At 63.5% G+C, this 16,863-nt stretch overlaps 2 protein-coding genes across 2 annotated transcripts; one reads left to right on the top strand and one right to left on the bottom strand.

Annotated features, from left to right (window-relative positions):
• Positions 1–6: 6 nt before the first annotated feature.
• Positions 7–6,806, bottom strand: ATP1B2 (ATPase Na+/K+ transporting subunit beta 2). Its single transcript, XM_052806645.1, is given in 9 exon segments — positions 7–594; positions 1,184–1,240; positions 2,134–2,229; positions 2,231–2,284; positions 2,286–2,341; positions 2,920–3,010; positions 3,012–3,025; positions 3,832–3,960; positions 6,578–6,806. Coding segments are annotated over 9 exon segments (657 nt in total). The 5' UTR covers positions 6,690–6,806; the 3' UTR covers positions 7–546.
• A 1,410-nt stretch (positions 6,807–8,216) lies between these two features.
• Positions 8,217–15,180, top strand: LOC128150521 (rhodopsin kinase GRK1-like). The gene is given in 11 exon segments (XM_052806766.1): positions 8,217–8,340; positions 9,328–9,523; positions 9,525–9,877; positions 10,845–11,068; positions 11,070–11,132; positions 11,823–11,950; positions 12,228–12,385; positions 12,735–12,818; positions 13,138–13,262; positions 13,823–14,024; positions 14,867–15,180. Coding segments are annotated over 10 exon segments (1,824 nt in total). The 5' UTR covers positions 8,217–8,340; positions 9,328–9,329; the 3' UTR covers positions 15,160–15,180.
• The last annotated feature ends 1,683 nt before the right edge of the window (positions 15,181–16,863 follow it).

Consider the following 16,863-nt stretch of genomic DNA (forward strand, 5'->3'; position numbering starts at 1 on the left):
GGGTGAATCTAGCACATTTGGGGATAAACCCAGCAGGTTTTGGGGGTGAAACTAGCCTTTTTTGGAGCACCCAGCAGGATTTGGGGTGAAACTAGCAGATTTTGGGGCACCCAGCAGCATTTGGGGGTGATTTTAACCTAATCTGGGACATGCAGCAAGATTTTGGGGTGAAACCAGCACATTTTTGGGTATCCAGCAGGATTTGGGGTGTTTTCTGGCACCCAGTGGGATTTTGGGGTGAATCCAGCAGATTTTGGGGCATCTAGCAGGATTTTGGGGGTGAATCTATTTTGGGACATCCAGCAGGATTTGGGGGTGAAACTCGCAGATTTTGGGACACCCAGCAGCATTTGGGGGTGAATCTAGCCTATTTTGGCATAAAGCAAGCAAAATTTGGGGTGAAATTAGCACATACTTGGGCCACCCAGCAGGATTTTGGGTGAAACTAGCCTATTTTGGGGCACCCAGCAGCATTTTGGAGTGAATCTAGCCTATTTTGGGGCACCCAGCAAGATTTTGGGGTAAAACTAGCAGGTTTGGGGGATGCTACAGGGGGACACCCCCCCTTACCAGGTCGCCCTTCACTCGGGGCCGCTGGGGAAAGACAAGAGAGAGTGAGGGGGGGACATTGGGGACATTTGGGGACACTGATGTGAGGGGGGGGGCATTGGGGGGACACACCCAAGGTGACATGGGGACACAGATGACACGGGGGGACACAGATGGGGACACTATAGGTGACACAGGAACAGATGGGGGACACTGGAGGTGACGAAGGGGGACACTGGGGACATACTGGAGGTGACATGGAGATATGGGGGGGGACAGGAACACTAGGGGTGACACAGGGGACATGTGGGACACTGGAAGGACTGGGGGACACGTGGGGGACACTGGAGACATACGGGGTGACAGGGACACTGGGGTGAGATGGGATGAGACACTGGAGGTGACGGGGACATGGGGGGGACACTGGAGGTGACATGGGGGGGACCTGGGGACACATGGGAGACACGGGAGGTGACACAGGGGACACACGGGGCAGTACAGGGGGACAGGGACAATACAGGTGACACTGGGGACACTGGAGGTGACATGAGGGCACACTGGGGAGACACTGGAGGTGACAGGGGACATGGGGGTGACACGGGGGGGTGACACGGGGGGGTGACACTGGTGTCACCTTTGCGGCACAGATCACGTTGATGCTCTTGTTCCTCCCCGGGAAGAAGTTGATGACCTGCGGGAGGCAAAGGGTTAACGGGGCCTCCCAGTGCTCCCAGTACAGCCCAGTACAGCCTAGTACAGCCCAGCACCAAAGCAAGGCACTGCAGTAAGCAACACACCGGGGGCCTCCCAGTGCTCCCAGTGCCTCCCAGTCCAATGCAATGCACTCCAGTGCTATGCAGTACAATGCCGCAGGCACTGTCCCAGTGCTCCCAGTGCCTCCCAGTGCCATTCAGTGCATTGCCAAGCACCACCAGGCATTGCACCAGGCACTACCCCAGTGCTCCCAGTCCAACGCAATGCACTCCAGTGCTATGCAATGCAATGCCACAGACACTGTCCCAGTGCTCCAGTGCCATTCAATGCATTGCCAATCACCACAATGCAATGCTGCAGGCACTGTCCCAGTGCTCCCAGTCCCATGCGATGCACTCCAGTGCTATGCAATGCAATGCCACAGGCACCATCCCAGCGCCTCCCAGTCCCATGCAATGCACTGCAGCACTATGCAATGCAATGCTGCAGGCACTGTCCCCAGTGCTCCCAGTGCCTCCCAGCGATTCCCAGTGCCTCCCAGTCCAATGCAATGCCGCAGGCACTGTCCCCCAGTGCTCCCAGTGCCTCCCAGCGATTCCCAGTGCCTCCCAGTCCAATGCAATGCACTCCAGCGCTATGCAATGCAATGCCGCAGGCACTGTCCCCAGTGCTCCCAGTGCCTCCCAGCGATTCCCAGTGCCTCCCAGTCCAATGCAATGTACTCCAGCGCTATGCAATGAAATGCCGCAGGCAACGTCCCAGCGCTGCCAGCGCCTCCCAGTCCCACGCGATGCACTCCAGCGCTATGCAATGCAATGCCGCAGGCACCGTCCCCAGTGCTCCCAGTGCCTCCCAGTGCCCCCAGCTCACCCGGTTGACCTTGAGGAGGACGCAGGGCTGGCCGACGCCGTAGCCGTAGTCGTCAGCGGGCGCCAGCCCGGCGCAGGGTCCCAGCAGGGAGCGGTTTGAAGCGACAGGCGCGTTTGGGGTAGTTGGGGACGCTGTCGTCCGTCTGCTCGTTTGTAGCGGCCGGGGACGCAGGCGGCGTTGCGGGCGGCCTGCACGCTGTCGTTGTACGCTGCGCCCAGCACCCGCTCGCACCGGCACCGGCACCAGTGCCCCCCAGTGCCCGCCCAGTACGGACTAGAGCCTGCCCAACGCCTCCCGATGTCAGCCAGGGGCTTCCCAGTATGCATTAGGGCCCTCCCAGTGTCACCCAGTATGGACTACAGTCCTCCCAGTATGGATTTGGGCCCTCCCAGTATGGACTAGGGTCCTCCCAGTATGGATTTGGGCCCTTCCAGTGTAGACATGGGCCCTCCCAGTGCTGCCCAGTGCCTCCCAGTATGGACTAGGGCTCTCCCAGTATGGACTAGGGCCTTCCCAGTGCTGCCAAGGGCCTCCCAGTATGGACTCAGGCCCCCCCCGTCTCTCCCAGTGTGGACTAGGGTGACCCCAGTGCTGGCCCCAGTACGTCCCAGTAAGGACTAGGACCTTCCTAGTATGGACCATGATCATCCAGTGCCTCCCACTATAGACAAGGGCCCTCCCAGTACAACGCAGTCCATTCCAGTGCCACCTCAGTCTGTCCCAGCACCTTCTGGTCCCCTCCCAGGTCCCTCCCAGTTTGCCCCAGTCCCCTCCCAGTACACTCACGCTCGAGGAACTGGTGCAGGGCGCGGACGTAGTGACGCCAGGTCTGGCTCTGGGTGACGTTGAAGGTGACGTCCAGCCCCTCCGTGCGCGGGGCGGATCATCATCCCTGCACGACGACACGCCTCGCACGAGGATGCACCTTGCAAACCCCGTGCATGCCGCTTGCACGGGGGCCGCGTGCCTCGCACGAGGGCTTGCACGCGTCGTGCACGCCACTCCCACCCCCCCCATGCTTCGCATGCTGCTCGCACACCTATCGCCACGAGCAGGCAGCGTGCAAAAGGAGCACCCTGGGAATGCAACGGGCTCGCACGAGTCTCGCGCACACCTGGCATGAGGAGCACACAAGGACGGAGGGGCCGTGCACGAGGACCGCGCATCGCACAGCCCCCCCTTGCACGAGGATTACGCTGGGCTTGCACACTTCACATGTGACAGCCGTGCAAAGCACAACAGCTGTGCAACACACAACAGGGGGCCCTCGTGCAAGCCCCCGTGCGAAGGGGGTGTTAGGGGCGGGGGAAGCCACCCATTACACACCCTCCCCTGTGCAATGCCCCCCAGTGCAAGGTTCCACGTAAGGACCCTTGTGCAAGCCCTCGTGAACCCTCGTGCGAGGGCCATACTGGGGGCGGTGAGGCCGCCCATTGCACAACCGCCCCCCTCCGACACTCTCCACCACGAGGCCCCATTTGAGGTCCCTCGTGCAAAGCGTCCCTCGTGCAAACCCTCGTGTAGGGGCCCCTCGTGCAAGGGGCCAGTGCACACTGGGGATGATGAGGTCGGCCATCACACCCCCTCCCCCTTTCATCACCCCCCATTACCGTCCCCACCCGAGGTCCCTCGTGCGAGGGATCCCTCGCACGTGCCCTCGTGCAAACCCTCGTGCGAGGGCCCCCCCCTCGTGCGCACCGGGGGTGGCGAGCCGGTCCTGGTACTTGGGGACGTGGGGGTCGACGCTCTGCAGCATCACCCACATGGTGAGAGCAAAGAGCCCGGCCAGGAACCCATAGAAGACCAGGTAGAAGAGCAGGATCAGGCCTGGGGGGGGTAAAATAGGGGGTAAATACCCCCCCAATTGCCCCCCCGGGGCAAATACCCCCCCTGGAGTCAGATACCCCTCCCCCAAATGCCCCCTCCTTGGGGTTTAAACACACCCCAAAATTGTCCATCACCCCCAAAATAAACACCTTTGAAGAGCAGGATCAGGCGGGGGGGTAATTATCCCCCTATGTGCCCCCTCAACACAAATACCCCCCCCCCCCCCAAACTGCCCCGATGACATCAAATACCCCCTAAAACTGCCTGAAGCCTTTAAATGCCGCCCCAAAAACTGCCCCCAGAGCCCCCCAAAAGTGGTGCCTCAATAACATCAAATACCCCCCAAAGTGCCCCCAGAGCCCCAATGACCCCCCCAAATTTCACCAATAACATCAAATAACCCCAAACTGCCCCCAGAACAAGAAACACTCACCCAAACTGCCCCGATAACATCAAACAGCCCCCCCCAAAATGCCCGTCGAACCCCAAATCCCCCCAAACCTATGCCAATGACATCAAATAGCCCCCAAAACTGCCCTCAAGCCTCTAAATGCCCCCCAAGCTGCCCCAGAGCCCCAAATACCTCCCCAAACTGCTCCAATATCACCAAATACCCCCCCGAAACTGCCCTGAACCCCACCAAATACCCCCCAAAACTGCCCCTGAGCCCTAAGGATCCCCAAATACTGCCCTGATGACATCAAATAACCCCCCAAAGCTCCCTTAACACCTCAAATACCCCCAAAAGTGCTCCGATGACATCAAATACCCCCCCTGAACTGCCCTGAACCCTCTAAATACCCCTGAAAACTGCCTCGGAGCCCCCCAAATACCCAAGAAATTGCCCCAATGACACCAAATACCCTGAAAAATTGCCCTGTACACTTCAAATACCCCCCTAAACTGCCCCGAGCCCCTAGAGACCCCCCCCAAAAGTGCTCTGATGACATCAAATACCCCCCAGACTCCCCTGACCTCCCAATCTGCTCTCAGAGCCCCCAAACACCCATGAAATTGCCCCAATAACATCAAATAACCCCCCAAAACCACCCCCAGAAGCACAAACACCCCCAAAACGCCTCCACGTCCCCCCAAAACTGCACTGACACCCTCCCCAAAATACCCTCCAAACCAACCCTGAGCCCCCCCAAACCGTCCCCTGGATCCCCCAAACCCACCCCCTGCACCAGTCCCCAAATCCCCTTCATTCCCCCCAATATCAAACTCACTCCTGCCCCCCCCCAACCTTTTGGACACCCCCAAATCCCCCCCAACATCCCTTCTGCACCCCTCAAGTGCCCCCACTGCACTCCAAATGCCCGCGGAGCCCCCCAAATTCCCCCCAAGACCCCTAAGCCCCCCCCAACCCCTAAATCCCCATCAGAGCCATCTGTCCCTGCAAAGGCGGGGGGGTCCCTGGGCCACGGGGTTCCCCATCTGTCTGTCTGCAAATTGGGGGGGGGGGGTCCCTGGGCATGGGGGGGGGTGTCCATCTGGTCATCTCCCCCCCCGGGGGGGTCCCCGTCACTCCCATCCCCCAACTCCGACCATGACCTACTTTTGTAGCCACAGCGCGACAGATGTGGGGGGGGAGGCACAACCCACCCCCTGCCCCCCCCCCCAAACTGCCCCCCTTGGGACCCCAATCTGCCCCCCCCACCAAATTACAGCCTCGTTTTGGGGGGCCTGTAGGCCCATCTCCCCTTGCACCCCCAAAAGGGGGGGCTCTCTATGCAGCCCCCTCCCATTGCACCCGTATGGGGTCCATCTGTAAATATCTCCCCCCCCAAAAAACCCAGCCTTAAAAGTGGGGATCCCCCCAATTGCAACCCAATGGGGGGGGTCCCTATGCAACACCCCCCCCCAAGTTGCACACATACGGGGAGGTCTAAGCAAATGTCCTTTCTGGGGGGGTGTCTCTAGGCAGCCCCCCCCAATTGCATCCATATGGGGGGGATCCCCATGTAATCCCCCCGCATTGCAACCCATATGTGGGGGCCCAATATAACCCCCTCCCATTGCACCCATATGGGGGGGGTCCCTATACAACTCCCTCCTGTTGCAACCCCGGGGGGGGGGGCACATATACAGTCCCCTCCCGCTGCACCCGTACTGGGGGTTACCTATGCGACCCCCCCACTCCACCCAAACGGGGCGTCCTTATGGACCCCCCCCAACTGCATCTATGGGGGGGGGGGGGTCCCTATGCAACCCCATCATATCGCATCCATATTGGGGGCCCCCTATGTAAGTCCCCCCCCCAATTGCATCTGTATGGGGGGGGGTCCCTATGCAACTCACCCTGCTATTGCACCCATATGGGGGGGGTCCCCTATGCATCCCCCCCCATCTCCATTGAACCCATACAGGGCGTCCCCATGCAACCCTTCCCTTTGCACCTCTATGGGGGGGGGGTCCGAATACCCCCCAGTTGCACCCATATGGGGGGCACCCTCAGTTACATGCTATTGCGGGGTCCCCCCAAGTGCACCCCTATAGAAGGTTACCCCTGCAACCTCCCACTGCACCCCAGGGATGGTTCCCCCCATTTTAACCCCCCCAAACTGGGGGTGGGGGGGGGTGTTCCCAGCAACCCCCCCTCTGCCCCCAGACTTACCCCAACTGGTGCCTGTTCTGCCCAGGAACTGGCGGCTCCGTGGGTCCCACACGAAGGCCCGCCACTCGGCCAACCTCTGCCCGCAGCTTCGCTTTTCCTTGTCCCGAGCCATGTGGGGGGCTCCGCCGCGATCCCCCCCCCGGCCCCCGCTACTCACCCCGGTGTCGCTCCCGGTATCGCTCCGCTCCGCCCGCGCCGGGACTCGAACCCGCGACTCCCCGCTGCCGCCGCCTCATCGCCTAATATAGACTCGGAGCTCCGCCCCCCCGGCGCCTCGCCACGCCCCCTAAAAGCCCGCCGCGCCACGCCCCCTTATGCTAATAGAGCTTTCTAAAGCCGCCGCGCCACGCCCCTTATGCTAATAGCGCCTTCTAAAGCCGCCGCGCCACGCCCCCCGCGCCTTGCCACGCCCCCTAGGCGAACAGAACAGTCTGAATTCCCCCTCGCCCCGCCGCTATGCTAATGAGGGGGGCGGAGCGTCCCGCGGCTATTCCCACCGTCCCCCATTGAGAGAGATTTGGGGACAGGGGGTTTGAGGGGGGGGGCTCTTAAAGGACCCACGCAGGGAGGGGGGCACAGAGCAACGTGGGCAGGGGGGAGCTGGAAGGGTACTGGGGATACTGGGAATATTGGGGGGGGTAACTGGGAGCACTGGGGGAGGAATGTGGAGACTTGCGGGGTAACTGGGAGCCCTCGAGGGGGGTTACTGGGAGCCTTGGGGATAACTGGGAATTCGGTGGGGGTGTAACTAGGAGTGCTGGGATATTGCTGGGGGGCGTTACTGGGAGCCCTGTGGGGGGGTGTTACTGGGAGCACTAGGGGGTTACTGGGGGATAAGTGGGAGCCCTGAAGGGTAACTGGCAGCACGGGGGGGGGCTACTGGGAGCACTGGGGGGTGGTTACTGGGAGATTACTGGGAGCACTGGGGATGGGAACTGGGTGCTCTCCGACCACCCGGGTTTCTCTCCTTGCCTGCTTATTCATGAAGGGGCGTGGCCAAAGAGGGGGCGTGGCCTAGAGGGGAAGGTCACCCGGGGTCAAGGATGTGGGGAGAAGACCCCCCCTCCCGGGCGTCCGAGCGCTATGGGCCCCCCCCCGAGGAATGCGGCCGCCCCTGCCCCGCTCCCAGTTCCCCCAGTCCCAAACTGGTCAGACTGGTCCAGCCAGACTGGGAAATATCACTGCCCCCCCCCAGGAGTTGAGGGGGGGGGAGGATAACCGGATGCCTGGGTCCCTCCTGAGACACCCACCCCCCCCACCAAGGGGGGGGACACACACCCAGGCGCCCGGGGGACCCAGGCGACCAAGGGGGGGGCGTCCGGGGGGGGCACCCAGGCGTCCGGGGGGGGACACGGACCCAGGCGTGCCCGGCCGAGCGCTCCCAGCTCCCCGGTAACGGCTCGTCCCCGCCGGGCAGCGGCAGCCAACAGCCCCCCCCGGGCCCCCCCCCGGGTCCCCTGGGGACAGATGGGGGGGGCCGGATGCCTGGGTGTCCCCCCCCCCATAGTAAATTGGGGGGGGACACGAGTCCCGGGTGCCTGGGTCCCTTGGGGTCAATGGTGGGGGGTGTCTCCCCCCCCATGGTAAATTGGGGGGGGGTCCCGGGTGCCTTGGGGTCAATGGTGAGGGGGGGGGTGAGGGGGGGGTCGTGTCCCCCCCCCCTCCGGTCCCGACCGCCCCCGGGGGATTTGGTTAATCCCCGGGCGGGGCTAATCCCACCCCGGGGCCACCGGGAACCGCCGCGGGCAAGGGGAGCTGCGCAGGTGAGGCTGGACGGTGGGGGGGTCCCGGGTGGGGGTCCCAGGGTGGGGGGTCCTGGGGTGGGGGGATCCTGGGGGCCTGGGTGCCACTGGGGGTGGGGGGTCCCGATGCCTGGGTCCTCTGGGGGGGGGGTCAAGGGGTGAGGGTCTCCTGGACATCTGGGTGCCCTGGGAGTGGGGGGGGGGGTCCCAACACCTGGGTCCCCTGGGTGGGGGTCCCTGATGCTTGGGTCCCCTGGGGGGGGTCCTGACACCTGGGTCCCCTGTGGGGGGGTCCCTGATGCCTGGGTCCCCTGGGGGGGTCCCAATGACTGGGTCCCCTGGGGTGGGGGGGTCCCTGATGCTTGGGTACCCTTGTGTGGGGGGGTCCCTGATGCCTGGGTCCCCTGGGGGGGGTCCTGACACCTGGGTCCCGGGGGGGGGGTCCCAACGCCTGGGTCCCCTGGGGTGGGGGGTCCCAACACCTGGGTCCCCTTGGGGGGCGGTCCCTGATGCCTGGGTCCCCTGGGGGGGGCTCCCACCACCTGGGTCCCCTGGGGGGGGGGTCTCCTGGGTCCCTCTCCTCCCATGCTCCTCCCCCTCCCACCCCCTCCTTCCCAGCATCCTTTGCTGCAGAGGACAGTGGGAGCCGCCACATTGGGGGGGGGTGTCTCCCAGAATCCTTTGCAGCAGCACCGTTCTCGGCCTGGGGGAGATGGACCACCCTTCCCATCATGCCCTACGGCCCCAGTGCACTTGGGATATGGGGGGGGGGCTCTTGTGCCACGGGCCGTGAAAGCGGCTTAGGCACGAGCCCCGCTGAGCCGCTTACCCGCTAATTATAGCGCGCCGGCCCTTTAAGAGCTGTGACCTTGCCCGGGGCGGGGTTAATCCCGGGGGGGGGGGGGGGGGCAGATCCCCATCCTCGTGCTTCGCACGAGGGCTCAGCTCTCCCCCCCCCCCCCCCTCCCGTGCGTCGCACGAGGCCTCACCCCCCCCCGCTCCCCGCAGCCATGGACATCGGCGGCCTGGAGACGGTGGTGGCCAACTCGGCCTACGTGTCGGCCCGCGGCGGTCCGGGAGCGTCGGGCCGGGACCGCCGGCAGCGCGCCCGCCTCCGCCTGCCCCACATCACCCAGTGCGAGGCCCTGCGCGCCCGCTTGGGTGGGGGGCACCCGCCCGGCGGCACCCACGGCGCTCAAGGCGGCGGCGGCTGGCGGCGGCGGAGGGGGACAAGATGGCGCCCGCGGGGGACAAGACGGCGGCGGAGGGGGACGGGACGGCGCCGGCGGGCGGGGGGCGGCCCGCGCCGGGGAGGACGCTTCCTTCCGGTGGCAGTGCGTGGAGCAGCCAATCGGGAAGCTGCTGTTCCAGCGGTTCCTGGAAGGGGCGCCGGGATTGGCCGCGGCGGGGGCGCTGTGGGCGGAGCTGGAGGCCTACGAGCGGTGCGAGGAGGCGGAGCGAAGCGGGGCGGCCGCCGCCCTGAGGAGGCGGTTCTTCACCGAGGGCGGGGCCGAGCACTGCCGCTTCCTCAGCGCCGCCGCCACGGCCACGCCCACAGGTGAGGCTCCGCCCACAGCGGCAGCCATGACAGCGATGGCGGACGCGAGGCCTCCAATGGCGGCCGTGGCGCTTCCGGTGGAGGCCGTGACAGGGATGGCGGCCATGACACCTCCAGTGGCGGCCATGATAGTGATGGTGGCCATGAGGCCTCCAATGGTGGCCACGAGACCTCCGATGGTGGCCATGATAATGATGGCAGCCATGACACCTCCAAAAGCGGCCATGACACCTCTAATGGCGGCCATGACACCTCCAGCGGTGGCCATGGTAGTGACGGCAGCCGTGACACCTCCACTGGAGGCCATGATACTGACAATGGAAGCCATGATACCTCCAACGCTGGCCAAGATAGTGAGGGTGGCCATGGCAGCCCCGATGGTGGCCATGATACTTCCAGTAGTGGCCATGACACTTCCGATGGAGGTCATGATACCCCAGTGGAGGCCGTGATACTGCCAACGAAGTTCGTGATACCCCCAATGGTGGTCTTAACACCCCTATTGGTGGCCACGATGCCCCTGTTGGTGGCCGTGACAGTGATGACCACCATGACACCTCCATTGGCGGCCATGACACCCCGAAAGTTGGCCGTGATACCCCCAACAGCTGTCTTGACACCCCTATTGGTGGCCATGACACCCCAAATAGTGGCCACGATGCCCCTGTTGGTGGCCGTGACAGTGATGACCACCATGACACCTCCATTGGCGGCCATGACACCCCCAAAGTTGCCCATGATACCCCAATGGTGGTCTCAACACCACTCTTAGCAGCCATGATGACCCTGTTGGTAGCCATGACACCCCCGATGGTGGCCACGATGCCCCTGTCGGTGGCCGTGACACTCCCAATGGTGGCCATGATAGTGGTGGCGGCCATGACACCCCCAATAGCAGCCATACTGCCTCCTGATGGGCGCTACAACATCCCCCCAAGAGCGGCCATGCCACCTTCTCTCCCTACAGGCGCCACCACCTCCGCCGAGGACTTTGGGCAAGCGCGACGGGAGTTGCTGGCCCACCTGGAGGCGGTGGCCTGGACCCCGTACCGAGCGTCACCGGAGTTTGGGCGCTTCGTGCAGTTCAAGTGGCTGGAGGAGCAGGCGGTGAGCGCCGAAGCCTTTGTCGACTTCAGGGTGCTGGGTAAGGGTGGCTTCGGTGAGGTCTGCGCCTGCCAGCGCCGCGCCACCTGGCAAGATGTACGCCAACAAGCGCCTCAACAAGAAGCGTCTCAAGAAGCGCCAGGGCTACGAGGTGGGGAGCCCCGTGGGACATAGGGTGGGGGGTGATGGCCGCCCGTCCCCTCGGCCGTCCCTCTGTCCCCTCACCTGTTCCTCTGTCCACCCCTCTGTCCCCTCCACCTCCCCTCATCCCTCTTTTCCTTCTTTTTTTCCCCCCTTTTTGGCCTCTCTGTTCCTTCCCGCCTCCTTTGGCATCTTCCCGATTATCTCTGCCTGTCTGTATTTTGGCATGTGCTTGGCATGTGCTTGATGTGTGCACGGGGCACGCAGGTGGGGAAGGTGCTTTAGACCATCCAAGGATGCTGAGAGATCCACAGCCCATGGGGACGCGCGTGTGCTTGGCACGTACCTTCATGTGTGCTTGGCATGCGCTTGGCATGTGCAGGTGAACAACATGCTTTAGGCCACCCCGTTTCAGGCGGGCTCCCGCAGCCAAGAGACATGCGTGTGCGTAGCGTGGAGTGCACAGTCTGTGTGTGCTTGGCGTGTGCCACCCATATGCGTTTGGCATGTGGCACGTCTCCTTGGCGTGTGCTTGGTGTGCACCACCCACGTATCCTTGGCAAGTGCCACCTGCATGTCCTTGGCATGTGCCACCCGTGTTTCCCTTGGTGTGTGCCACCTGCATGTCCTCGGTGTGTCTTTGGCCGTGGGCTGGACCGTCGCGAGCTGCGTGCCCTTGGCGTGTGCTTGGCATGTGCAGGCGGCGCTGGTGGAGAAGCGGATCCTGGCGCGGGTGCACAGTCGCTTCATCGTCTCGCTGGCCTGCGCCTTCCAGACCAAGACCGACCTCTGCCTCGTCATGACACTCATGAACGGCGGCGACCTGCGGTAAGCGTGTGCTTGGCATGTGCCACGCGTGTTGCTGCTGGAGACGCCTACCATGTCTGGCATGTCCTTAGCATGTGCCATATGCATGCAGTGAGGACAAGGCCAACCCTGGGTTCTCCATACCATGTCCCCCGGTGCTGGTGTGTCCTTAGCATGTCCTCAGCATGTGGAGGTACCACACATGCAATGTGGATGAGATCAACCCTGGTTCCCCAAGCCGCGTCCCCAGCATGTCCCCAAGTGCTGGCGTGTGCTTAGCGTGTTCTTGGCATGTCAGGTACCACGTGTACAACGTGGACGAGGACAACCCCGGGTTCCCCGAGCCGCGGGCCGTGTTTTACACCGCCCAGATCCTGCTGGGGCTGGAGCACCTGCACCAGCACCGCATCGTCTACCGTGACCTCAAGCCCGAGAACGTCCTCCTCGATGACGCCGGTGACGTTGAGACGGGGGGGACACGGGACGCTGGGGATATTGGGTGATATGGGGACATGGGGACATTGGGGGATATGGGGACATTAGGGGATGGGGGGCATGGGGAGGTGGGGGACATGTCAGGGACATTGGGGTTGAGGGGACATCAGGGACATCGGGGGACGTGGGGACACTGGGGGAACATGGGGGACATCGGGGATGTTGGTGGACATGGGGACATTTGGGGACTAGGAGGGTTCCTGGGGGGGTTCCTGGGGTGTTACTGGTGATACTGGTGCAGGCAGGGGGACTGGCATGGGTTCCTGGGGAGGTGTTACTGGTGGTTACTGGTGGTTACTGGTGTGGGCAGGCCATGTCCGTCTGTCCGACATGGGTTTGGCCGTGGAGCTCAAGGAGGGACAGACCAAAACCCGCGGATACGCTGGGACCCCAGGTAGGGGACACGGGGGGACATGGGAGAGTCAAGAGACATGGGGACATGGGGGGGGGACCCTGGGTATGGGGGGGACATGGATCTTGGAGACCCGGAGGGACACAGGAGGTGGCACAGAGACATGGGGACCCCACCTATGGGGAGGGGGACGGACGCATGGGGGGGGGGGGGGCATTGGGTGGCAGGAGGGTGTGGGTCCCTCATCCCTGCTCCTCTCCTGGATGCCTGGGTCGCCTGGGTCCCCCCGGTCTCCTGGGTCCCCCCGGTCGCCTGGGACCCCCCCGGACACCTGGGTCCCCTGGACGCCTGGGTCCCGCAGGGTTCATGGCACCGGAGGTGCTGCGGGATGAGGAGTACGACTGGGCCGTCGACTACTTCACGCTGGGGGTGACCCTCTACGAGATGCTGGAGGCCAAGGGACCCTTCCGCAGGCGGGGGGAGAAGGTGCCCAGTAACTCCCAATAATCCCAGGAATCCCCAGGAACTCCCCATGTAACACCCCAGTGCTTCCAGTAACTCCCAGAACCCCTCAGGAACCACCAGAACCCCCCAGAATTCCCCAGGTAACATCCCAGAGCTTTCAGGACCCCCCAGGACCCCCAGGAACCCCCCGAAACTCCCTAAGTAACATCCCAGGGCTACCAGTAGCCCCCAGAACCCCTCAGGAACCACCAGAAATCCTCAAAGACCACCAGGAACCCCACAAGTAACATCCCAGGGCTACCAGTAGCCCCCCAAACTTCTCAAGGACCACCAGAACCCCTCAAGGACCATCAGAAACTCCCCAGGTAACATCCCAGAGCTTCCAGGAACCTCCAGGACCCCCCAGGAACCTCCCAGAAACCACCAGGAACTCCCCCAAACTCCCCAAGTAACATCCCAGGGCTCCCAGTAGCCCCCAGAACCCCTCAAGGAACACCAGGAACTCCCCAAGTAACATCCCAGGGCTACCAGGAACCCCCAAGAACCCCCAGGACCACCCAGGACCCCCCCCGTCCCCACAGGTGGAGAACAAGGAGGTGACACGGCGCATCCTACACGACCCCGTCAGCTACTCGGACCGGTTCAGCCCGGCGGCGCGGGCCGCCTGCGAGGGTCTGCTGGCCAAGGACTCCAGCGCCCGCCTCGGCTTCCGGGAGAACGACTGCGCCCAACTCAAGGCGCACCCCCTCTTCGCCGCCATCAACTGGGGGCGCCTCGAGGCAGGTAACCCCCACGGGGACAAAACGGGGGGGTCGGTGGGGGGGGGGGTGTGGGAACGGGGTGCTGGCGGGCGTCGGGTGGTCAAGAAATGAGTCCCGATGGTCGTTGGGTGTCTAGAAATGGGGTCTACGATGGGCGTTGGGGGCTTCAAAAATGAGTCTTCAATGGGCGTTGGGCGCTCATGGAAGAGGGTCCCAATGGGTGTTGGGTGCTCCAGCAATGGGGTCTACGATGGGTGTTGGGAGTCCTAGAAACGGGTCCCAATGGTCGTTGGGTGTCTAGAAACGGGGTCTACGACGGGCGTTGGGGGCTTCAAAAATAGGTCTCCAGCGGACATCGGGTGCTCCTGGAAGAGGGTCCCAATGGGTGTTGGGTGCTCAAGAAATGGGGAATACAGTGGGCATTGGATGTCCCAGCAATGGGTCTCCAGTGGGCGTTGGGTGCCCAAGAAATAGGTCCCAACGGGTGTTGGGTGCTCACGGAAATGGGTCTCCGTTGAGCGTTGGGTGCCCCAGAATTGGGGTGCCCCGTGGACGTTGGGTGTCCAACGACGGAGTCTCCAACGGGCGTTGGGTGCTCACGGAATTGGGTCCCAATGGGTGTTGGGTGTCCAACAACGGGGTCTCCGGTGACCTTTGGGTGCTCCAGAAGTGGGTCCCTGGGATTATGGGGGGAACCTGAGGTGATGGGGGGCTACTGGGGGGATACCGGGGGGTACCAAGAATTAATTATTGGGGGGGTACCAGGAATTAATTATTGAGGGGTACCAGGAACTATGGGATGGCCATCAAGCGATACCGGGGAGGGGGCTTCCCCCACTTCATTGCACACCCCCTCCCTCCCAGGTCTGGTGCCCCCCCCTTTCGTCCCGGACCCCCGTCGGGTGTACGCCAAGGATCTGGGGGACGTGGGGGCCTTCTCCTCGGTGCGGGGGGTGGAGCTGGACGAGGGGGACGCGGCGTTGTGTGACACCTTCGCCTCGGGGACCGTCCCCATCCCCTGGCAGGAGGAGCTGATCGAGACGGGGGTCTTCGAGGAATTGAATATTTGGGGACCCCCCGGGACCTTACCCCCCGATTTGGATCCGGCTAGTGCGCCTGGGGGGGGGGTACGGTCCGGTACTTGCTGTTTGCTGTGATGGGGGGCACCCCAAATTTGGGGGGGGGGGTAAAAGTGGGGGTACACTACCTTGGGGTATGGGGGGGGGTCCTCAAAAGTTGTGGGTTCCTCACCCTGGGGTATGGGGGGGGCTCAAAAGTGGGGACCCCCCGTAGAGTATATGGAATGGGGGGGGGGTCAAAAGTGGGGGGGTTCCCCACCTTGGGGTACAGGAGGGGACTCAAAAGTGGGGGGGTCCCTCCCTTGGGTTATCTGGAATGGGGGGCCCCAAAAGTGGGAGTGCCCCACTTTGGGGTATGGGGGGCTAAAATTGGGGGTCCCCTCTCTGGGGTATCTGGACTGGGGGGGACCCCTGTTTTGGTCCCCCAAATGGGGCAGCCCAACAGTGGGGTTCCCCCCACCTTGGGGTATCCAGAAGAGGGGCTCAAATGTAGGGGGGGGTGTCCCTCCCATGGGGTATGGGGGACTCTAGAATTGGGGGGTCCAGGGTATATGGAATGGGGGTCCCCTTTGGGGTATCTGGAAGGGGGGGACCCCCAAAATGAGGCAGTCCAAAATGGGGGTCCCCTCTGGGGCATTAGGTATGGGGGTCGTGTCCCCCCTGGGGTATAGGGGGGGCCCAAAAGTGGGGGTGTCCCCCCTGGGTACCTGGAATGGGGGGGCAAAAAGTGGGGTACCCCCTGGGGAATCCCTAGGCTGCACCCCCAAATAGGGGACCCCCAAACTGGGCCCCCCTGGGGGTAGCCCTGTACCGAACCCCCCAAAATTGAGGCCACCCCTCAGGAACACCCCAAAACCCCATGACCTCCCCCAAATCCCCCTCCCCCGGGAAGGGGAGACACCCCAAAAGTTGGGGGGGGCTCTGGGGACACCCCAAAACACGAGGTCTCCCCCCCCCAATTGAAGGACTCCCCCCCCCCTCAGACCTCAGGGCCCCCCCCTCAGCTCGGTGCCACCCTTAGGAGGGGGACACACCAGTCCCCCCCCCAAAGACCCTTGCCTGGGGTGGGGTCCCCCAAAACTCACCTCATGGCCCCCCCCCCCACTACTCAGGGAGACCCTTTGCCCGCCCCCCAAAAAAGGGGCCCCCCCCTCCATTCTATGGGGACCCAGGTGTCCCCATCCCCCCCCCCCGGTGTACAATAAATTGTGGTTGTTGCTGCTCCGTGTGGGGAGTTTGGTTTGGGGACACCCCCCCGTGTCCCCCCCCAGTGTGTTGTCCCCCCATCTCCGTGGTGCCACCATCCCCCGGTGTCCCCAAGGCCACCCTGTGCCCCCCTCCATGTCCCCCCGTGACCCCGCACACCCCCCCCATGTCCCCAACACTGCCCTGTGTCCCCCACGTGCCCACCCACGTTCCCCATGTCACCCCACATGTCCCCAGTGCCCCCCCATGTCTCATCCCCTTGTCCCCATGTGTCCCCCACATCCCCATCACGGTCCCCCATGTCCCCCACGTCCCCATACCTCCCGTGTCCCCCCCATGTCCCCATCTCCCCCACGTCCCCCCCGTGTCTCCAACGTCCCCCGTGTCACCCCGTGTCCCCTTCTCCCCATCTCCAATGTCCCCACGTCCCCACGTTGCCGATGTCCCCCACGTCACCCTGTGTCCCCCCACGTCTCCAATTATCTCCACGTCCCCCCTCTCCAACGTCCCCCGTGTCCCCCCCACGTGTCCAGTGTCCCCAATGTCCCCATGTCCCCAAGTCCCCATGTCACCCCA

The sequence above is a fragment of the Harpia harpyja genome, chromosome 13 (assembly GCF_026419915.1).
Source record: "Harpia harpyja isolate bHarHar1 chromosome 13, bHarHar1 primary haplotype, whole genome shotgun sequence".
NCBI lineage: Eukaryota > Metazoa > Chordata > Aves > Accipitriformes > Accipitridae > Harpia > Harpia harpyja.